The 24,552-nt window shown below is 39.2% G+C and overlaps 2 protein-coding genes across 7 annotated transcripts in view; one reads left to right on the plus strand and one right to left on the minus strand.

Annotated features, from left to right (window-relative positions):
• Positions 1-24,552, plus strand: part of LOC124384606 (eukaryotic translation initiation factor 4 gamma 3-like) — a 246,425-nt gene that overhangs the window by 8,689 nt on the left and 213,184 nt on the right. The window lies entirely within an intron of this gene.
• LOC124384588 (little elongation complex subunit 1-like) overlaps positions 11,872-24,552 on the minus strand; it is a 30,043-nt gene continuing 17,362 nt past the window's right edge. For all 3 annotated transcript variants that reach the window (XM_046847568.1, XM_046847567.1, XM_046847566.1), the window contains exons 5-11: positions 16,744-17,012; positions 16,265-16,433; positions 14,005-14,165; positions 13,603-13,793; positions 12,737-12,837; positions 12,544-12,642; positions 11,872-12,432 (exon numbers count right to left, since the gene is read on the minus strand). In XM_046847568.1, coding sequence (XP_046703524.1) covers positions 12,230-12,432; positions 12,544-12,642; positions 12,737-12,837; positions 13,603-13,793; positions 14,005-14,165; positions 16,265-16,433; positions 16,744-16,977 — 1,158 coding nt within the window. In that variant the 5' untranslated portion in view covers positions 16,978-17,012 and the 3' untranslated portion in view covers positions 11,872-12,229. The remainder of the gene's footprint in view (positions 12,433-12,543; positions 12,643-12,736; positions 12,838-13,602; positions 13,794-14,004; positions 14,166-16,264; positions 16,434-16,743; positions 17,013-24,552) is intronic.

The raw sequence follows: 24,552 nt of genomic DNA on the forward strand, positions 1-24,552 counted from the left end.
AGAAAATCCCAGTCTTCACTGGTTGTATCCCCCAACACACCTGAAGAGAGGTGGAATCAGAATATTTTACACCCAGCCAGTCTGTAGACCACCTGTCATGGCACTTGTTGATGAGAAGATGTTGGGAACGGGCTACAAACTGTTCGTTGACGACTTCTACACAAGTCCAGCACTGTTTAGAGATCTCCTAAAAAAAAGAACATCTGAGCATGTGGGAAATTTCAGTCCACAAACCCTCAAACCAACACCAACAAGCTTCTGAAAAAAGCTCCTCGAGGCTTCATCACTGGCTGAGAGAAGAGGATGTGCTGTTTGTAGAATGGAAGGATAAAAGGAAGGTCCAGATGTGCTCCATCATTCACAGAGGCACTGAAGGAAGCATTGTGCTACTTTTATTTTCATTACTTTCTTCTTCTACTGTTTTTCTAATGTTCAAATACCAGTCTTATGCTTATTGTGTGAATTTTATTATTCCCAGTACATTTGGTTATCAGGCTGCTTTTCCTCAAACAGACGGAGGGAGAAAAGGACTACACACAGTCTCAGAATAATGTTTATAGGAATCACGTTTTTATTGTATTTTCTTCAAAGTGGAAATATAAACTCATTACACATGTGACTTTTAACCTGTCACTATTCTGGATTGTTTCAGGACCGAATTCATGTATTTATATATAAAAAAAAAATGTTTCATGACGTACACATTTTTTTCTAAGGAACTTCAGCATCTTTGAATGATGTAAAGCCCAAAGTGTGTTCTTTTAAAAGAGATGTAAATTGTGTATGTAGCACACTGTTGTCAGGAACTTTTACCATTGAAAGTCAGGAAGGTCATTTTCAGCTGTGAGGCCCAAAAGTGGGGCTGAAACCGAACAGGGTTCAAGAAACCGGGTTTATTTTCATATAAGTAACAGTATTTAGTTCAGTAAACTTAAGTTCATTTAAAGGAGAATTCAGTGCTGTTTAGTTCAGTAAAGTCTTCATTTAATCCAAAACTATTCGATTCATTAAGTTCAATTATCCTCAAATTAATATTTTTACATTCAATAAAAACAAATCATTCAGTTTTCATTGATGTTTATTTAGTGAATAATGCATTTAATAAACAATTGGTTTCACTCAGAATGACGTTTTATTTTTTAATAAGTAGTAAAAATGTGTTTTTTATAAAACTCATCTAAAGCATAAAGATAAAAATGCACCAGTTGGTTAAAATAAAACATTTAAAAGTGAAACATTTATTCCAGCTCATAAATCCTATAAAACATGCAGCATTAAACATGAACTTCCAGCAGATGAACATCTCATAATACTGTCTGGAAGTGAGAAATGTACAGGTTGTTTTTACTCCATACACATGAACTTACTTGGATCAGAAACACAATCATACTCCAAATCAATTAATCAATAAAGTCAATAAAAGAATCCCAAACTGCTGTGTGTCTTGTCCTCGCTATTAATGACGTCATTACAGCTCCACTACTTCTAATTACCTGCTGTGACAGTGAGCTCTAATACACATCACACTGCCACCTACTGGTCATTTATGATTCTGCAACATTCATAGAGTCACTCCGGTCAACTTCCGGTTCTCAACTCGGATTCACTCGCTTTATACACAGTTTACAGCCGTTTTTATCTTATTTATGACTGTAATATCGCTCTTCTCTCAGGAACAACAGAAACGTTATGAAGACACCATCATAGTCAAGCTGTGCTTCCGCTCTGTAATCTGCGCATGCGCATAGTGTGTGCGCGCATGTGTCAGAGAGAGAAAATATACTTGTGTGACGTCACAGGCGGTGGATCAGGACACGTCTATATAAGTCAGAACGCGCCTCTGTTTCTCATTTGTTAATTTGCTAATTGTAAGTAGGGAGACATAAAAATGAAGCTCTTCAAAAGATTTAAAGAAAATTTTCAAAGCTGGAGACAAATAAAATATAAAAAGCTTGTTGAAGAGGAAGATGAAGTTGATAAGAGAAATGAGAGAAATGAGAGACATCTCCAGAGCTGGTTGATAGAAAAAGAACAACTGGAGGAACGTGTTGCTCAGCTTGAGTTCAGTTTGGATCAGACCACCATGAAGCTTCAGTCTTCCCTGAAAATCCATGATGAACTGCAGAAAACTGTGGAACTTGTGAAAGACAGCTGGGTGAGAGAACAAAAGAAAGTGGAAGAACATGTTGCTCAGCTTGAGGCCACTTTGAAACAGACCACCATGGAGCTCCAGTTTTACTTCAAAAACTATGAGGAACTGGAGAAAACTGTAGAATGTGAGAGAGAGAGAGCCAGGCGAGAGAACAAAAAAAAGCGGAGGAACATGTTGCTGAGCTTGAGGTCACTTTAGAACGGACCACCATAGAGCCACTAGAGGGCAGTGTGAGACTGACGTCTGACAACCAACTGCAGTTATTATTATTATTATTATTATTATTATTATTATTATTATAATTATTATCATTATTTTTATTATTATTATTGTTGTTGTTATTGTTGTTGTTGTTGTTGTTTTGGTGGGGTTTATAAATGTTCCGTGCTTTAATCAGCAAGATCAGTCCAGATTTATAATATGTATCAGATGAGGGTGTGCTGATTGTATAACACCCAAATAACATTGTTTATTCAAACTAATTATTGGGAATTTAATCATTTTATCTCTTTGGGTTTCATATATGTGTAAATCTGCATATAATAAAAATAATAAAAATTATTCATTATAAAATAATAAATATGTTTAAATGTAGACCTTTAGGTACTAAAGCACCTCAGTGCAATAAAGTATTACATTCTAAAGTCCAGCAAACACGACATGGGAGTCAATTCCTTGTAGCATTTTCTTGAACTTGGTTTGCAGGAGAAAATCTGGTTTTGTTGAAATAACAGGTTAACAGATGATAACTGGATAAATAACTAATGAATAAATGCTTTATCCAGCTCATTAACATGCAAACTGATGATGAGTTCCATCACCTGCTGTATGAACCTGAACAGAATCCATATTGTATTTCTAGTTGGAGATGCTGAGATTCTCTTTTTATTGAAATCTTTTTATTAAAACAGCAGAATGAGTTACTAAAGCTGAGCTTTTTCTCTCATTGAGACGTGAATTCTGTAGAACTTCTATGGAGGAGTCTCCCCCGTGTGGGTGGAGGAGGAACTGCTACAGTTTAGAGCCTGATTTGAGGTCAGATCAAGTTGAGTTCTAACAGTAAGTTTGATGTTCTAACACAGGGGGGTCAAACTCAATTTCACAGGAGGCCAAAACTCAAAATACACTTTAGGTCTCGAGCCGAACAGAAAAAAATTTATTAAACACACTAAAACTAAATGTTTTTTAAGATAAATGTGAATAAAAACAGACAGGAATATTATTCCAGAATAAATCAACTTAAACTTTAAACAACTTTAAAATATTTTGCTCTCCATAAAAATATCTCCTGTCAAAATTATTCAAGTTAGAAATATAAACATGCTGCAAAAAAACCCTGAAAAAATCAATAAAAATTGTGCTTTTGAGTAAATGTTAAAATCACAACAAATCCAAACAATCAGAATTCTTTGCTTTTATGCCATTTTATAAAAAAATAATCTTAAACTTTAAATAACTTAAAATATTTTGCTCTCCATAAAAATATCTCCAGTCAAACACCAGACGTCTCACAGCTTCATCATGCAGCTCTTCAGAAACTCTCCCTCAGTAAATAACCGGCTGATGTGCCTCTGATTTCTCCTCTGTTTTCACACCAGCTTCACTTTGTGATTTTGCTGTGGTGAAAAACATCTGTTGAAATGTCAGATTCTTCTTTAACTCTTCTACTTTCTGTATCTTCTGCTCTGCATTCAGGTTTTTTAGCTTCTCCTGATGTTTTGTCTCATATTGTGTCTTAGATTTAATTCTTTAATTACAGTCACATTCGCTCCACAAATAAGACACACGTGTTTACCAGCAGTAAAAAAAAGTTACTGATTCTCTCTCCAAAAGTAGCATCATATTTAACCAATGAAATAAACAAGGCTAAAATAAGAATGAAGGATAAGGAGTGGTTCCAATCAATCAAGGAAAGAAAACTATGTACAAATAAAATCTCCACAAATTTAAACCTATTTTGTAATGACACTGAATTGAGATAAAAAAAAATAAATAAATAAAAATCTGTGTGACATAAACTGACTCATATTTCTTGTCCACTTAAATCCCACCCTCCCTCCATCCTCTACGCCGGCTCCAACAGTTCAACACACTCCCTCCATCCTGCACAGGGCCGGCCCTGGTCCATTTTCTGCGCTGGGCAAGATTTTACTTGGTGCCACTTCCCTCACAGCCCATTCACCAATAATCATTGTGTTCAAACATTCATAACCTTATTTTAAATTGTTTCCAGTGAAACTATAAAATATAGGTGCTGTCTGGGTCACATTATAAATGAAACACAAACAGTAAGAATAATTACATCTGGTCTTCCTGCACATAAAAGTCTTTATTTAAATACTTCTTTATCATACAGTACTGTTTATTCTTCCACTTCATTTTAAAAAGTGTTCGATGTCCAGTAGGTGGCAGTAATGTTCTACTAAACTTTAGCTCCCTCTAGCGGTATCACGAAGAATTACACTGTACTGCACTTTTAAAGTGAATTTTACATCAAATGTTGCTTTTTTTAAATAAACCAAGTTATAAACAAACATTACCAAATTAACCACTTCGAATTACAAATACCACAAATCCACAAATTCTACACAACTATAGAGTCAAATATTGTTGTAAACTAAGTTATAAACAAACATTACCAAATTAGTTTGGTGGTCTAAAAGTGCAAAACACATTAACAAATCCGAAAACACAACGACAAGTCAGACAAACCGGAAAAGGTAGGTATCGTTTGTGAATGTAAACTTACCGATCATTGGACGAGACACCTGTCATTCACCTGTATATCTTGACTGACAGGTGTCTTGTCCAATGATCTGTAATCAAATATATATTATATAATATAAAATATTTTATATGATCAAAAGTGATCTTTTAGATTGAATCCCAGTGGAAACGCGACTGATCCAAAGCTGCTGCTTTTCAAGCCAGATGTGGTTCATAAATTCACCTAAATTGCACTTTATAACTTTTATCTGAAAGGAATATTCACATTTACTATTATTTATACAACACCATGTCACTTTTAGGGTTTATTAGAAGATTACACACGGCAGTAGTATTTGAGTGATGTAGTGGTGAAGCTGTAGAAGTTTTTTTGTTTGTTTGTTTAACCTTTATTTTTACAGGCAAGTCATTAAGGACAGGTTCTTATTTACAATGGCGGCCTGACTTTTTTGTGTAAAAGTGCAATATAAATAAATGAAATTCAAGTTAAATAAAGCTGAAATATTAATGTAATAAACTGAATAAATGATCCAGAAAAGATGAGTACAGATTTAATAACATTTATTTTGTCCAAAAATGTTTTTAAAAAATTCACAATTTATGCTGAGAACCTGCATGAAGGTGGTACTAAATTTATTAAATGTACCATTTACATGTTAGAACTCAATCAAACTCACTGTAAGAACTCAACTTGATCTGACCTCAAATCAGGCTCTAAACTGTAGCAGTTCCTCCTCCATCCACACGGGGGAGACTCCACTTAATATAACTAGACAACAAAGAACGATTAATAGTAAAAAAAAAGTAATGTAAAAAGAAAGTCCTGACAGAGTCACTAGAGGGCAGTGTAAGACTGAAATCTGACAACCAACTGCAGTTATTATTATTATTATTATTATTATTATTATTATTATTATTATTTATATATTTATTATTATTATTAATATTATCATTAATATTAATAATTATATTATAGATATTTTTCTTGATAATATCAAACCGTCTTAAACTGTTTACTGTTTTACATACAGGGGGTTCATGTTTAATTTTTAAGCTGAATTTTTGTGATACAAATAAATGAAACAGAAGGTAAATGAAGCTGATTAAAATTAATGTAATAAATAATGTAGAAATAACGAGTACAGATTTAATAACATTGAAACAATTTATTTTGTCAAAAGGTTTTTATAAAATCCAGTCTTTATGGTGAGAACCTGCATGAAGTTAGTATTAAATTTATTAAAAGTATCATCTACATGCAAGTATTAAATCAAACATGTTAGAATCCAATGAAAACTTGATCAAACCTCAAATCAGACTCTGAACTGTACGAATGCTATTTGTTCTGTTATTGAACTAGAAACAGTGAATGTTGAGATGTTTGGGAACTGATTATTGTCTGTATATATGCAGGTCAGGGGTTTTTTCATGCTGGAACACCGTTCATTACAATGAGACGATGATGTAAGATGACGAGCCAAACCACGGAGACGAAGCTGACTGAGGTGAACCCCTCAAACTAACCCAGGAACAGAGAAGGAACTTTCTGACCACCTGCTGGTTTTGCACAAACAGAACAAAAGTGTCTTTTTCTTGAGTGAGACTGCTGAAAGAAATATTTTTAAGGGGACAGAATGTTTTATGTTACAGATTTTGTTTGAACTGTGGAATCGAGTCATTTTCCAGTGAATCTTTCAATTCAGACTCAATTAAACCGAATCCAGTGAACCGACTCTTCTGGACCTTTTTATTTTTAAATGAATTTATTGAACCGAACTCTTTTTAACCGAGTGACTTGAACTAAATCTACAGAGTAAAAATTAATGAATCAAACAAAACTGAATAGATTGAGTTATTAAAATTAATTTATTGAATCAAATTATTTTGTAATGTGTTGAATGCCAAAGTGTTATTTCTGATGTTTTTAACTAACTGAGGTTGTTAAAGTTTTATTTTAACAGTAGATGTTATAAGACTGCATTCTAACTAAACTTTTAATTTTTAGTTATGATTTAAATAAAGTCCAAAACTTTAATAAAAGAAACAAAACACAACAAAATTTAAAATATTACATGTTCATTAAACATTACAATAATTATAGATTTGTACTTTATTATATGTAAGACATGTGCTCACATGCTGAATCTAAACCTGCCCAGAGCTTTACAGATTTTTACTCTCCAGTGCTGCCATTTCCTGTTCTTTAGGAATTATTGAGGAAGTTGTAAGGATGGTGTCAGGGTGCGAGCGAAACAGAAGGCGGAAGCCAGAGTACAGTTCGCTTGGGTTTTAATGCAAGTGTGAGGGAGAGAGAGAGAGACACGAGCACACACACAGACGCGCACACGCACACACACACACACACACACACACACACACACACACACACACACACACACACCTGCTTGTGACCGTGACGCCTCCCTTCCAGATGCGCTGAACGACTTCTACGCCCGATTCGAGGTGCAGAACAACGTGGTGGCGAGGAAGACCATCCCTCCTCCCAGTGACCAGGTGCTCTGTCTAACCACAGCTGAAGAGAGAAAAACTTTATGCAGAGTTAACCCACGGAAGTCTGCTGGACCTGACAACATTCCTGGCAGAGTGCTCAGGGAATGTGCAGAACAACCAGCAGATGACATCTTCAACATCTCCCTGAGCAGCGCCACTGTTCCTACGTGCCTCAAGACGACAACCATCATTCCTGTGCCGAAGAAGTCTTCTGTCTCCTGCCTCAATGACTATCGTCTAGTTGCACTCACACCCATCATGATCAAGTGCTTCGAGAGGCTCGTCATGAGGCACATAAAGACCCAGCTCCCACCCACATTGTACCCCATGCAGTTCGCGTATCGTCCAAACCGCTCCACGGACGATGCCATCTCCACAACCCTCCATCTGGCCCTCACCCATCTGGAGACAAGGACTCTTATGTAAGGATGCTGTTCATAGACTTCAGTTCAGCATTCAACACAATTATTCCTCAGCACCTGATCGAGAAGCTGAGCCTACTGGGCCTGAACACCACCCTCTGCAACTGGATCCTGGACTTCCTGACTGAGAGACCTCAGTCAGTACGGATCGGGAACAGCATCTCCAGCACCACCACACTGAGCACTGGAGCCCCACAGGGCTGTGTGCTCAGTCCACTGCTGTTCACTCTGCTGACTCACGACTGTGCACCAACGCACAGCTCGAATCATATCATTAAGTTTGCTGATGACACGACCGTGGTGGGTCTAATCAGCAAGAACGACGAGTCAGCATACAGAGAGGAGGTGCAACGGTTAACAGCCTGGTGTGAAGCCAACAACCTGTCTCTGAACGTGGACAAAACGAAAGAGATGGTTGTTGACTTCAGGAGAACACAGAGTGACCATTCTCCACTGATCATCGATGGATCTTCAGTGGAGATCGTCAAGAGCACCAAATTCCTTGGTGTTCATCTGGCGGACAACCTCACCTGGTCACTTAACACCAGCTCCATCACCAAGAAAGCCCAGCAGCGTCTCTACTTCCTGAGAAGGCTAAGGAAAGCTCATCTCAGTCCCCCTATCCTGACCATGTTCTACAGAGGGACCATCAAGAGCATCTTAAGCAGCATCACTGCCTGGTTCGGGAACTGCACCGTCTCGGATCGCAAGATCCTACAGAGGATAGTGAGAACAGCTGAGAAGATCATCGGAGTCTCTCTTCCCTCTATCATGGACATTTACACCACACGCTGCATCCGCAAAGCACACAGCATTGTGGACAATCACACACACCCGTCACACACACACTTCACCCTCCTACCATTAGGGAAACGGTTCCGAAGCATTCGGGCTGTCACAACAAGACTGTGCAACAGTTTTTTCCCACAAGCCATCAGGCTCCTCAACAAACATCTGAACTGAACTCTCTCTCATACACACATACACACACACACATACACACAATTGAGTGACTGATCTGTACAACCGGACTCAACACACATACACTTCGCACACCCAAGTTTCAGTACCATTCACCTTTCAAAATGTTTACATGCCGTTTGTTGCTGATCTTCCGGGACTTGCTCTGTTTGCACAATATTCTGACCTTTGGTCACTATTCACTTTATTTTGATTGTTGCTATTGTAGAATTGCACAATTCTGTTTACATTTCTCTGTTTACATTTTTCTGCTACTGTGCACCTTATCCTGTCACGACAGGTTTTACTGGCGGAGCTATTGTTGTTTTTTCATTTTTATATTTTTGTGTATTGTGTATTGTCCTGCACTGTCCTGTGTTGTCCTGCACTGTCTTGTGTTGTCTTTTGCACTGTTTGCACCAGTTGCACACATGCACTTTATGTGGCGAGGATCTTAGTTCCTGGCCCTGTGTTCTTCTGTTCTGTGACTGTTGTTTTATGTTGTTTTATGTAGCTCCTGGTTTTAGGAGGAACGTTGTTTCATTTCACTGTGTACTGCATCAGCTATATATGGTTGAAATGACAATAAAAGCTTCTTGACTCTTGACTTGACTCTTGACACAAGCACAAGCACACGGCAGTCCTACGGTTGAGAGAGTCAGAGGCGCGCTAGCTGACCCGAGATGCACGGGGAGGTGAAGCACAGCCGGTATGGGATTGTGGAGTCCGGATGGAACGGACAAGTAGAGTTCTGTGTGAAGACCTGCACACATGAACATAGATAGCACGAACAGTCCAACACATGCAATAACGAACAGGGAGTGGAAGTGAATGAAGAGCTTATATAGAAGCGGGGTGGAGTGATAAGGAGCTTCAGGTGTGCGTGATTAGGCCTGGAGCTCCAGAGAGAGTGGAGGCATGATTGATGATGAGCTCCAGGTGTGCGTGGTTGAACCTGGAGCTCTAGGGAGAGCGGAGGCATAGAGAGCCACCAAAAGGGGGCATGGTAGGTGGATCCCTGACAGATTGTCAGATCTTTCCATGAGGTCAGACCCCAAGAACTGCCATGCAACAAAACATTAAACTTTCTAATCTGAGGAGAAGATCTCTTTAATTTGAGGAGAGGAAGACATCTGTTCAGCTGCCCACTCACCCATCCTTGAGCCCCCTCTTTCCCTCCTGGGGATATGACCGGGTCATGGTAAGATAATTAAGAAGTTCCTGGAATTCAAGCTACTATACTTGTATACTGCATTTATTATAATTTAAGAATGTATGAATTTTAACTTTACATGTTTGGTATCATTTTAAAGGTTTCAGTGCGATTGAAAATATGATCTCAGTACAATATCAGTAGAACAGACCAAAAATAAAGATTTTTTTACCACAGGTGTTTTTTGGTTTTTAGGTCACCTCCAGTCCCAACAAATCGTTTCAAAGCTTTTATTACTTTGCATTTTAGAGTGTTTATGGTGATTTGGGTATTGAAGGAGATTTGTTGAAACACTAGGGGGCGCATCTGTAGTGAGTCTCTGTGTGTCTCTATTAGCAGGTATGACGACTCTTTAACAATTCTTTAGTAAACTGCATTGTGAAACTATTTGTTTTTATGCTCATGTTGTGTAAACATTCAAAAGTGTATAAAAAAGAGACAGTAAACATTTCCATGTACAAATGGGATTATGTGGTGTAAATCATTGTCTATCTATCTATCTATCTATCTATCTATCTATCTATCTATCTATCTATCTATCTATCTATCTATCTATATTGTAATTTTAACCATATGCTGTACAGTTGGTGCAGTACACAGTAAAACAAAACAATATAGCTTAAGACAAAATGACACAAAGCAACACAGAACTAAAATCTCAGTAAGACCAAGATGGCGAGGCTCAGTGTCTCTCCAGATTACATCTGCACTATTTTATTTATGTGCTTCTTTATATACATTCTGATCAACATTTCACATTCACGTATATATATATATATATATATATATATATATATATATATATATATATATATATATATATATATATATATATATATGACTTGTTTATTCAGCTTGCACATTTCTTAAATGCCGTGATCTTATAACCTTCTACTTCTGCACATTTCTTATTCAATGCCATAGCCATAACCACTTACATGTACTTCTTAACAATGTCCACACGTCTCTGCACTGATATACCCCTTTATATTTATTCACTGTACATTTACAGTGTATTTATCTGCACGATTTTCACGATTGCGGCTTTTGGCACTTCTGGTAGATGCCAAACTGCATTTTGTTGCTGTGTACCTGTACTATGCAATAACAATAAAGTTCTGCCTGCCAGCCAGCCAGCCAGCCAACAAACACGTATTTGGAGCGGCGCTACGTCGGAAGCTCCGGCGGACGCGGCTGTAAAGACTAATTCACAGTCCGATACATAATTACACTCCTTTCCCCCGGCACTCCTGTACACAACAAATGTTTTTTGTACGTGATTTTCGTGTCCAGGTCCATTGACTTCAAAGTCTGTACTGCTGGCCTTTTTACCTCAGTCTCTTATAGAAAAAAGGCCCAGAATAGCGTCAGCATTTTTCTATCCTCTGATTGGTTGGTCAGAGGGAAACTGTTACAGCCAAGTTCAACTAACAAAACACGTGTGTAGCTCTGTGTACACATGAATACATCTGAGTTAGACTTTTTAATGCCTATGGAGGAAAAGATTGATTTAATTTCAGGTATTCTTAAAAATACATTTCAAAGAAAAGCTGGACATAGTGAGGAGGAGGTGCAAATTATGAGTCCGCATCTCTGCTGAGTAAGTTGTATTTTATTTAAATTTTTATGTTTTTGTCATGTTATTAGACAAAAATTGATTTTGAACTGCTCCAGATGATGTAGGTGACACCTTTGCGGTTGTAGTGTAGAGGTTTGGCGTTTGAACTGGGTTTCTTGCTTTAATAAAATGGTTTTCACCTCCATATGTGAAATGCCTCTCTCTCTCTCTCTCTCTCTCTCTCTCTCTCTCTCTGTGTAATGCTCTGTTCTATTGCGTTTTGTATTGTATTGATGGTTTCTATAATTGCGACATGACAGTGGTGGTATTAAGAGGTGGATTAAGTTGAGTAAGTCCCCACTGAAGGCCCAGGTACCAAATGCACGTCCCGCCACTGATATAATCAATAATGTATAAAGGGTGTATGTGGTCATCCACAATGCTGGACCAGATGAGGTTCTCCACAGCTGAACACAAAGATTGTTGAGTAAGCACCAGTCCATTATCCACTGCATTTCCTGTCTGAAAGCGTCTGGTCGTTTTTGGTGATGAGACTCATGATGGTCATGTGACTGCTAAACTTGATGATTGGAGCTGTGCATTGCAGCACAGTCATGATTCACAGTGTGAACAGCTGGTGACTGAGGATACAGACCTGGGGGATGCAGTGCTTACTATAATAATCACTACAGTAGTTTCTTAGAGTTTTGTGACTTGGTCTGATGACAAAGGAAGCTGATTTGCGTAATGCATTTGATGACGGCTGGGGGAACGGGCTGTGTGCTGTTTTTCCTCCATGATTCCAAAGTCTTCAGAGCTGCTTCAGGGTTGCTGGGTGCCAGATCATGAATGGCATAGATGACTGAGAGCTGCACTTCCCATGGCATACCTGCACACAACATCCAATACAAAATTAGGATCTGCTGAAGCACAAAACTAAAAATCAGAGAATAAAAATAAAGATCGATAAAAACATCTTGATTTGATGCTTTAGAAATACCTTTTGAGAAGTTTTGCATTCCAAACTGATTAATGCTTTTTGCCAGATTTTCAAATGACATTAGCAGGTTCTCCTTAAGTCCTAGTTGACCAAGTCGCCCTGTTTAAGAAGGACAAAGACCACTAGTGAAAAGCTGAAGAATCCAGGAATAATGTGAGATGATGCTCTGAAACAGGATTTACAGTAAACTTACCAAGTAGCCTGAAAACTGCTGCTACACAGACGTCTCGGAACGGTGTTTGCTCTGTTCTTGCTTGCCTCAGCCAAGTGTTCAGGATCAGCCAAAGATCCTTCCTAGTAAATAAAAAAGAGGAGAAATGGATATGTTGAGGGTCTTTGTGGTGGTTATGGAGCAGCCATTGTGGTTTTATGATCACTTGTGATTTTATGCAACATGAATGGGAACTTTGCAATATTTCAAACGACCACTAGATTATTGACCGTTAATGGAAAAAGTCAGCTATAAGAACTAGGTCACAGGTTAAAGGTGCTTTTTACTTGTCATATGTACCTTATAGCACAGAGAAAATCTTTCTTCACATACCCCAGTGATGATAGAAAGCCGGGGCAGAGCACTGGGTCAGCAATGACTACAGCACCCCTGGAGCACAGAGAGTTAAGGGTCTTCCTCAAGGGCCTAAAAGTGGAACTTGGTGATTCTGGGGCTTGAACCCTTGACCTTCCGATCAGTAATCCAGAGCCTTCACCACTGAGCTACCACTTCCTGAAAAAAGACCCTCTCATGGTGAAATACTTACAGCTAAAGTTACAGAATTCTCTCTGACTGTCTGAACACTGATCCTGGAAACTTCATTTATAAATGCACAATAAACATTTCCTCACAGAAACATCACTATATCAACAATTACCCAATATTTCCCTGTGAGATCTTATTGTATTAAAGATAAAATATAAAAAAGCCGCCTAAATAATAACTTTGCAGCTGAAATTCTCTCAGCGCTGATGTTATAGAAAAATAATGATTCATTTCTGATCATTCAGATTCCGATATTAAAAAGCTGAGAATTAAATATGTTGAAGATGTTTTGCATTCAGTACCGTATAATATTGGTAATGGTCCAAGTCCAGCCCAGTTGTGCACACAGAAGATCCAGGCTGAAGATGTAGTTCCAGGTAGCAGGGCAGAGATCATAACCATACCAGCTGTTCTCCAGGAACCTCAGACTGCTGTCTTTCAGAAAAGACTTCAGGGTGCTGGTGATAGCATTGTGGATGTTTCCTGGAGGCTCCTGGCAAAAAATACATCATTATTTAATACCCAGTGCAATAAAACACTGTTTGAGTGACAGCATAGTTCAACATAAATGTTTAAAGAATTTGTCCAAATAGATTACACTGATACTTGGAAATTAAAGGGAGATTAAGAAGGCAGTAAAATACTTGATAAAGTCCAGATTAAAAAAATGACACTGAGAGGAACACTGAGGATCAGCTTCTTACCTCATCCCAGTGCAGATACTTGGTGAGCAAGTGAAATATCTTTCCCTTTGCTTTCAGGTTGCTCACTACGTGAATTGCTCGGCATAAAGAACTTTCATAGGACAAAAAACTTGGCCATGCTGTCACCATGACCATAATCACTTTGGGGGCTTCAAGAAAGTCTGCAAAGCAACAAAACAATAGAACATAAATACACTGTAAAAAAAACAAAAATAAAAAACAAAAAAAGACATTGGATATAAAAAGTTGACACCCCTTATTAAATTGCACCTTATCAAATTGCAGACAGAAATAACAATAAAGCTAATATGAAAATGCAAACACATCTAAATGATGACAAAAGATTAATTCATTCAACCGCAACCATGTAGGAAAATGTGTTGGTCCAACGAGACAAAGGTCAAACGTATTTCCCATAAAACTAAAAGGTATGTTTGGTGCAAAGCCAATACAGAGCATCCTCCAAGTAAATAATACAAGAAACAAAACCAGTAAAAGTCCAAAAAAACATCTATTTAGTCCGAGCATGCAGCAAAGTAATCCAGGCATAAACACAGGACAAAAATAGCCAAAAAACCGAAAAGGCAGAGAAGGAAAACAAAACAGAGAAAAAAAGCCAAAGAAAATGTCGTTAAAAACAGGCAGGCAAACCATTGGAAAAAGGGCAGGAAAACCTCAGCAAGAATCGGGGAAGAAAGCAATATTCCGGCAGAGAGGGAGAGTTCTTAGGGTTCTTAAATACCGGGCAGCGCGGGAAAACCTCAAAATTGCCGCCGACCCGGAAGTGCACGTTGCAGAACCGGACTTGCGTGCCGCGAAACCGGAAGGCACAAGCCGAGACGGGTTTGAGACGGGAAACGTAAAAGGATGGGTGGATCCGGAGGACTCTGGGGAGTTTGAGGCAGACCGCAACAGTGATCACTTTAGAAATGGGACAGGGGCCCTTGTGTGTGTGTGTGTGTGTGTGTGTGTGTGTGTGTGTGTGGAAGCGTGGGGCAAGTTTCTTGCATACAGCCTTGAGAGAGAGGTCTCAGGTGTACAGCCAGACCTTCTGGCCTACCCGGTACCTGGCGCGGGACATCGTTTGCCATGAAACCATGAATGGCACCTTGGCCCCCTCAAGCCAATGACACCACTCCTCTAAGGCCAGCTTGATAGCCAGGAGCTCCCGTTCACTATGAGTGGTAGGAGATAGCAATTCTTAAAAGTAATGGCGTTACGTCCGTGATAGTCTTTAAATGGGCAAAGGGTTTGTCCTTCTTCTCCACAAAGAAGAACCCAGCCCCAGCGGGGGAGGAGGATGGGTGAATACTCCCAGCACAGAGAGACTCCTGAATATACTGGTGCATGGCCTCCTGCAGTCCAGACAGATTGAACAAACGTCCATGGGGAGGAGAGGTTCCAGGCAACAGGTTGATGGCACAGTCATGTGGCCGGTGTGGTGGAAGGGAGGATTCTTTGACCTTGCTGAAGACGCCCTAGGTCATGGTAGACTGCCGGGATAGAGCTGAGATCAGGTTGAGGCTCCTGACGTGACGGGACAGGTGCAGGGCCGGTTGAGGAGAGACAAAAAAACCAAGCATGACACGAGCATAAGATGAGGGGATGATCAGGAACGGGAGCCACTCCTGGGGAAGAAAGAGATAATCCAGCAGAGAGGGAGAGAACCCGGAAGACCGTGACATTGTCTTCTGTAAAAAATGCTGAAAATAAAGAGGAGTTTCACATTTCAACATGACAATGACCAAAAGCACATATCCAAATTAGCAAAGGCACGGCTTCAGAAAAGGATCATCACAGTACTGGAATGGTCCAGCCAGAGCCCAGACCTCAACCCAACTGAAAACCTATGAAATGACCTACAATGAGCCATACACAGGAGATCACCTCGCAATCTAAAGATACATTTCTGCAAAGTAGAGTAGATAAAATTCCAAAGTGTAGATGTGGGAAGTTAATAGAGATTATTCACAAAGACTTGATGACATAATAAAGGCAAGTTGTGCATCCACAAAGAAGTAGTTTTAGGGGATTTTCAGACTTTTGTAATCAAGCTGTGATATTATTTAAAAAGTTACCAATTAATAATTATTTCTTTTGTCTCTGGATATTTATATTTAAAAAACCTGCCATTTTATAAGGGTGTGTAAACTTTTTACATCCACCGTACATCACCAACAAAAAGACACAATTTACTTCTCAGTATCAGTGTCCAGATCATTTTTAGTAGATAAGTAATGAAATATCAGTATAATCTCACCTTCTTTAAGGAGTCTGTAGACGAGAGCATGTGCTTTGTGAGAGTCTCCTCTCTGTTGACACACGCCTACATAAACCCTACAGAGAGACTGCAGGAGATCATGTCCCATAAACCCTCTCTCCACCTTGATCTTCTCCAAAATCACAGACAGAAACGTCTCTGCTAAGGACTAAATGAGATGAAAGAAAATTTTCAGCATCCGACTGAATAAACATGTATTTAAATCATGTATTTAAAACAAATATTAGGAAGGTAAGACTTGACTGTAGACTGGGTTTAGGAAAACTATTAGATATTGTATAAACCAAAACCTAGAGTCAAAATGTAACATGATAAATCATATCTACTGTTCAATTTAAGAACATCAGGACCAGTGAATTATGGATCAACTTTAAAAAATGAGAAACTCAAATCCACAGCTAAAGAATAAAGTGTTTAAATCGCATGCACACTAAATAAAACAGAAGATAAGAACTGACCTCGTTAACACAAAACTCAGAAATGACGTGTTTCTCTTCATCTCTCAAAACAGGAAGTTCACTTGTTCCTGTCAGAAGTGCATGAATCCTGTCTGTAGGTAAAACATCAGAACAGGACTTTTGTAGTGTTTCTAATGCACTGTAGATGAGAGATTGTGTTGTGTGTGTTGTGTTTACAGGATCAGCTGAAGCAGCATCAAGTCGAGGCTTTTGAGCTTTCCTGGGTGGTGACATGTCTGATCCAGTTCTCTTTGCTGTGGGCTTTGGGTCTGTATGAATATTAAAGAAATTTATATAATTTGTCACACGCCCTTATCCTGAGATTATTGCCTTGTTAACACTTTCTGCATTATTGTTCCAATACTTTTGGTGATAATGTACATACTAGGTTTAGCACATGCTAAGATTAAACTGTATATCCACTAAAATTAGATTACAACATGTCACATTTAAATACGTTTATCAGCTTTCTGCTTGTTTATTTTTTTACTAATTATTTTTTTTTTAAATAATTGTATTATTAATTATTTGTGTTTATTTATTACATATTCAATGCAAATACAGAACACATCAAAATGTACAGAAACTTAGTATTAGAGATTTTACTGTTACCTTTGTTCAACTCGTTTTCCACTTTGTAAAGTTTTTCCTGTTGAGGATCGAAAACAAAAAAAACAGATTTAGTTGTATTAGTCACATTTCTCACTAAAAGTTCAATGATGTCTGCATTTAAAAATGGAAAGAAAGTACCTCCATTAAGCTTAAAGCTTTTCTCCATGCTGCTGATTTTGCATTTCAGGCCTCGGATTTCAGATTTTGTCTGGTGTTCACTTCTGTAAAATAATTTACAAAATGAAATGAAAAGGTGCTCAGATCACATTATCACATTATATGTTTATTTTAATAGAACTGAATCATGCAGTAATAATCAACTTGTACTTTCTTACACACCTTTAAGTGCCAGAAGCTGGTTTTCAACACTGACATTTCTGTGGAAGGGAAAAGAAACATTTAGATAAAACATTATATAATATATTATTATATTACATATTATATAGTATCACTGCAATGATTGGAATAAATTATAAAGAGAAAAAAACATACTTGTGAGTGTTGCTGAGTAGCATAAGGTTCTTAATGGCCTGAAGCTCCTGCTGGTTTATGCTCGCCTTTTCCATTTCTGTAGGTCTTTCAATATTTTCTTCTAGAGAGTTTGTTGAATCTGAAAAAAAGAAAGAACTGCTTTAATCACAAATCATTCGATAAAGTTTTTTGTAAATGTTTTATATTGGTTTAGTTTTAAAAACACTTTTGTCGAGAAATTACAGACTCAATCATAGACAGTATTCCACAATCTCACACCATGGCTGTATAATAATTGCATGTGCACATTTAGTACTTATAATTCATTGTTGATATATTTGTCTAGAATACATTCAGAGAAAAAATGTGTACTTGAAGACGGTAAATATTTGGCAGTTAATTACGCATTTCACTTTAAGCAGCTATTTGTGGAAAGGGACATGTTTATTTATTTAATTCTACATGCAAATGCAACCCTAACCCTAACTGTAATCTACCTCCCCACCAGGTGTGGTGCCACTGTGCACTGCATATTACTGCATACCCATATTTGCACCCTGGTCAGACACTGTGAATGACACACATGTGGTACATGCACACAGCTCCAGCCTGCTCTCTCTGCTGCTTTGCATGACTCTGTGTTGTTGCATTTCAAAACAAATGTATCATTAACAGTAGGAAAGGCTTTTTGCTGGTTAAGAATCGGACACATGTGAAACTCACATACTGGTGCTGTTTTAATAAATCGTGTTTGTAAAGCAAATAAACCAGATTGTGGTGTGTGTGTGTGTGTGTGTTGATTTTCAGCTCTCGAACAGACATGGATCGCTTCTCCTTATGCCCCTGACAGCAGAGCCCACAGCGCCTTCTACAGCACCATGCACAACACCCTGCACCACCACCACGTCTTGCACCATGGAGGTCTCTAGCCCAGGTTTTCTGTAATGATGACCTCCCAGACCTGGAGGCCGTGTGTTTCAGTCAGTTCAACAACGCTTCAACACACCCAAAGTGCTGCAATGTGGCCACACCTTCTGCCTGGAGTGCCTACGCATCAACATAAAATCCTCTCAGCCCGACAGCCTGCAGTGCCCTCTGTGCAGAGCGTACACCCCTGTGCCCACCCTGGGCCTCCCTAAACTGGCGACAGACAGCGTGGTGTGTCCTGCTCCCGAGGCCATGCAGCGTGTTACAGCATCCACTTCAACCGCAACAGAGGCAAGCTGCAGTTGAAGGGCATCCCCAGCTCTGTCCCACCTTCAACCGTCAGCACCGCAGCCTGGACCTCGGGGAGCAAGTCAACACTGAGCTGGAACATTATCCACCCAGCGGTGTCTGCCCCCGCTTCATCCTGATCATGGAGATAGCATTCTTATCATCGTTTCTGCCTCCTTTTTCAGTTTTCATCTTACACAAAAAGCCAGAATTGGCTTACATGCACGATTTACCTTGACTGTTGATTTGTGTAAAGCTGCTTTGAGACAATGTCTGCTGTGAAAGCGCTATAGAAAAAACTTGACTTGACTTGTTAGTGTTAAGATGTTTCTCACACAGTTTCACACACACACACATTCCTTTGTCTGTTCAGTGTCTATAGAATATTTACGATGTTAGTCTGTAAGGTAAACAGGAGTCTAATCTGGCTCACACATCTCCGGCTAGTATATCCTCTTGTCTAAACAGGAAACAACTTTGGTCAGTTTTCTCTTCCTGTGTGTATATACACGTTCTGCTGCCTGCAATAAACAGAAGAGGAAGCATTTGCTGTGTGCCGTAGTTCTTCTTCCTGATATCAGAAAGGCCTACGGCATAGCAGGTCATATGGAAAACCTCCAAGAATTAAGTTTCGTTTGGGCATGATAAAAATCTAACAGTTTTGGTGTCAGAAGAGATACTTTCAGCAATATCAAAGGAAATCACGCATCAAGGTAAGTTTTAAGATACTTCCTTGTTTGCGGGATTGTCATATGCCAGCCAATAGGGCTGCATATGTGTTCGTGTCTTGGTTATGCATTAATTGTTTAATTAATGATAATTTCCTTTGGAGGGATGATTTTGTCACGACATTGGTTTCCTCACCTTAGATGTAAGATGCAAGATTAGAAGACGTTTTTTACGGTCTGTCTAGTACAGGCGATATTGTCTGAAGTATCCAAAAGAATCCACGATAATTTTTATATGCCCTAAAAAAATAGATTTATGAAAATTAATTGTTTAAAAAAAAAAAAAAATGTGAGAGAAAAGGAACTAAAGAAAAACAGACATTTGAAAAGACTTCAATCTTGTTTTGGCTTTATAGTCGATTTTTTTCTCCTAACTTACAAAATTTGTGATCCAATTGGAGAGACTGGATTACTCTTTTTGTTTGAAGACTGCGATCCCCCTGGTGCCTTTGCGCAGCTGTATTGTCTAAGTGTTATGTGTTGTGTGTATTGTCTATGTATTAAGTGTTGTGTGTCTGTTCTTTGTTCTGTGTAAAGATTGGATGTATAGGAATTGTGCTGGTTATTGAACTAATCCTTATTTAGATCATTTGGCATTATGGAGTAAAATTGTATTACATCTAGATACTTTTTCCTAGAGATTTAGATGCTGCTTGAGGTTTCTGCTATGCTCCAGGTTAAGTTAATCCGTTATGCTCTGCACTGCAACAGGAAGTGGTGCATTTCAGCCTCAGCACAAAACTCAAGGAGGAGGTCCTAGAAAAAAGGGGAAGTTCATCTATTAGGGAATAGATAGATTTCCAATTTCATGTCCTGTAACTCACCTTTTGCCTGTAGTGACACCGACTGGTACAATTTTTATCATAGCTTTACAATAATTCCAAACTCGCCTTTAAACCTTTTAGGAAGAGATATGATGCACAAAATGAGAATGGAAATTCTGTTTTTTGAAACCAATGTCTCCCTGTCTTTTTCTTCTGTCCTTATGCTATCAACTGAGCCACAGAGGTCCTGCCTGATGAACCAAATTTAGGTGAAGTTAACCCTAAATTATGGGCCTCTCACAAAGATGAGGCAGGTTTAATCCAGGTAAAACCGTATCATGCACTCATGAAAACACATCATCCGATTTTTGTTAAACAATATCCATTGTCGAAGAGAAAAAAATGTTGGCATTGCTCCAGTTATTGACAATTTATTGTCACAAGGTGTTTTGATCGAGACACAAGACCGTATAAACATCGATTAATCCTGTCTTGAGGCAGATAAAATGCTGAGGCTAACACAAGATTTACGTGAGATTAATAAATTAGTTATTCCGGCTCCTTTGGTGCGATGTAGCTACCATTGTTAACTCTATACCAGCGACTCACAGAATTTTTACTGTGATTGATCTTTGTTCTGCTTTTTCAGTGTCCTTTGGCCTCAGAGACGCAGCCACTTTTCGCATTTACCTATAGGGGCGTCAATTCACCTGGACCCGTCTTCCTCAGGGTTTTGTTGACTCGCCAGCCGTATTCTCCGCTGTAGTGCACAGAACTTTGGCTGATATCCACCTTCCAGAAACAACCTGGATCCTTCAATAAGCAAATGACATCCTTATCACATGACTGACTGAGCAGGACTGCTACACAGCATCAGTGATTGTCTGCAATGTCCTGGCTCAGGCTGGATTTATAGCTTCACCAGAAACTACAGTGGGTGAAAGGTCTCATATCTGGGGCCATGTGATCTCAGAAGGCCAACGTAAAGATATCGCGGACTGTAGTGCAGTGTGACTGGGTTTCAAGACCTCAGACTGTGAAACAGATGCAGAGCTTCTTGGGACTGGTGAACTAATGCAGAGCATGGATCTGACTGCGCACATCATGATAAAATTTTGCGTAGTGCTATTGATCACAAAGCTCCTCCATCACATCTCATTCTGTGGAGTCATGAAATGACTGACAGTTTGCTGCCCTCAAGAAGGCTATACAGTCTGCTCCAGCTCTAGGTCTTCCGAATAATGCTAAGCCTTTTTCACCTCTATGTGAGCGTATTTACGGTTGGATCCTAGCCAGGAACACGGTGACAATATCGCCCTGTTGTGTATCTTTCCAAATCTTTAGACAACATAGCACAAGGGTTGCCCTCGTGCTGTGCAGTGGCTGCTGCGGCTCTGATGGTCCGGGATGCTGAGAAGCGGTGCTGTCACATCCTTTGATACTGTACACCTCACATCAGGTAACAGCTATTTTACACAACATATGACAGAAATCTGGGTTTGGGACCACACTTTTGGCAATGGAAAAGTAACTATTAAGCCTTCTTCTCAGCCGCATTCAGCTGTGTAGCTCTCGTGATCTGCTAGACGATATTGACTTAGATTTTGACGACACACATGATTGCCTTGAACACATTGAAAAGAGACCTCTAGTAGGCCCGATCTTTTAGATATGGCCCTGGAAGAGGGGATTGTCTATGTAGATGGTTCATGTTCAAAACCTTCTGATGGTGTGTATTTATGTGGATAGCGGTTGTAAGATTACCTGATGTAATAGTTGAAGCTAAATCATTACCATACATCTGCACAAGCTGCAGAGTTGGTCATTTACAAGAGCATGTCAGTTGTCTGAAGGTGACTATATACACTGATTGTGCATGATTTTGCGAAACATGGAAGCGAGACTTTAAAACAGCTGATGGAAAGCCATAGCACATTTAATCTCATAGGTGACCTTTTAAATGCTGTTCAACTCCTGCCAAAGTGGCCATAGTGAAGGTTAAAGGACATGCCGTGGGTGATTCAGAGGAAATTCAGGGAAATCGTTAGCGGATAAAGTAGCTAAGGAAGCAGCAAAACAACCAGTAGATTTGGACACAGTACATACAAATCCTGAGATCTCGATGATGTCACATATCTCCAATATACCAGACATTGACCTAAAATACTTCAAAGTCAGCCTACTGAGGAGGACATCAAGTATTGGGCTTCCAAACAATGTAAATCAGATTCTGCTGGTATCATTAGAGATGTAGATGGCAAAATTGCTCTTCCCAAACTAGCCTTAATAGTGTTGGTGAAGCATTATCATGGGATGTCACACATTAGCATAGCAAAAGTCATACAGGCTATAAATGCATTATACTGTATTGTTGCTGATGTAGCTAAAACAACCAAGCTAGTGTTGGATTCATGTTTGACTTGTGCCAAAACTAACGTACATCGACCTGTACAACATACTGCGCTTACTTTTCCTGAAGCCCCTTTCCAACACCTACAGATAGATTTTACACATATGCCAGCTGTAGGAAATTTGAGATATCTGTTGGTTATAGTTGACAGATTCAGTAAGTGGCCAGAAGCATTTGCATGTGCGACAGAGAATGCTAAAACGGTTGTCAAAATATTAACAAAAGAGATCATCTCTAGGTTTGGTATTCCTAGTGTGAATAAAAGTGATAACGGCACACCTTTTGCTTCGAAGGTAACACAACTTTTGGCTAAAAGCTTAGCAATTGATTGGCATTTTAATATTCCCTATCACCCACTGTCAGCTGGAGTGGTAGAGAGAACAAACAGAACCATTAAGGAACGATTACTAAAGCCTGCATTGAAACAGGCCGAAATTGGACTGTTGTTCTCCTGCAGTACTCACAGAAATGAGAATGACCCCATCTTCAACTACCAAACTGTCACCTTTTTGAAATTCTAACCTTTCCCGACCCCATGGGTCAGGGGACGCACTGGCATTTCTTCCTTAGGTAACCTGGAAGTGATGGTGGACGACTACGTTTCTGCCCTGGTTGAGAAATTAAATTCTATCAGTGCTGATGTCTCACTAACTCTTTCTCTGCCCACAGATAAGCCAACACACCCTTTTGTGCCTAATCAGCAGGTCCTGATAAGAAGTCTGAAGCCTACCAAGGTCGGTGAGCCAAAGTATCTGGGTCCAGCGACTGTTCTAGCTGTAACCAGAACTGGAGTTCTGACTGATCATCAGCCACAGTGGATACATGCAAGCAGGATCAAAACAGCACCCACTTAATCTATGCACTAATTGGTCTGTTGGCCTAAGAAGCCTACCTAAGTGAGTATTCAGGGCTGAAACAGTTGAGAGCCCACGGAAAGATCCTTTCTTTATAGTAGAAAGGGGGGCCACCTCCGGGGTGAAGATCTGACTCACCTGACTGTTTAGTTTAGCTCACCCTGATACCTGCTCTAGGTCTAAATTCTATAACTATATGTGCATAGTTGTAACTAGACTCCGAATTTTCCTTATTCTCTTTAAATACATTATTCAGTGAGAAGAAACTGTACCTGTATACCTTATAATACTGCTAATAGACATACTGAGCAAGCACTGAGAAATAAATGTCTCATGATGTCTTGGAGAACGTGGAAACATCTGCTGAACAAAGTGAGAAGATTAAGAGTATGTTTTGTTTGTCTTTATCTTTTCATTTGCAGTTTGTGTCACCGTTCTGTTCCGGATGAACATCCTATGTTTTGGTGTGTGATGCTAAATCATAAATGATTTAAAGTGGCCATTGTTAGTGTTAAGATGGTTTTCACACTGTTTCACACACATTCCTTTGTCTGCTCAGTGTCTATAGAATATTTACGATGTTAGTCTTTAAGGTAAACAGGAGTCCTTATCTGACTCACACATCGCCAGCTAGTATATCCTCTTGTCTAAACAGGAAACAACTAGGTCAGGTTTCTTTTCTTTGTATGTGTATATAAACGTTCTGCCTGCAATAAACTGAAGAGGAAGCATTTGCTGTGTGCGGTGTGATTCTT

Source organism: Silurus meridionalis, chromosome 4, assembly GCF_014805685.1.
Source record: "Silurus meridionalis isolate SWU-2019-XX chromosome 4, ASM1480568v1, whole genome shotgun sequence".
Taxonomy (NCBI): domain Eukaryota; kingdom Metazoa; phylum Chordata; class Actinopteri; order Siluriformes; family Siluridae; genus Silurus; species Silurus meridionalis.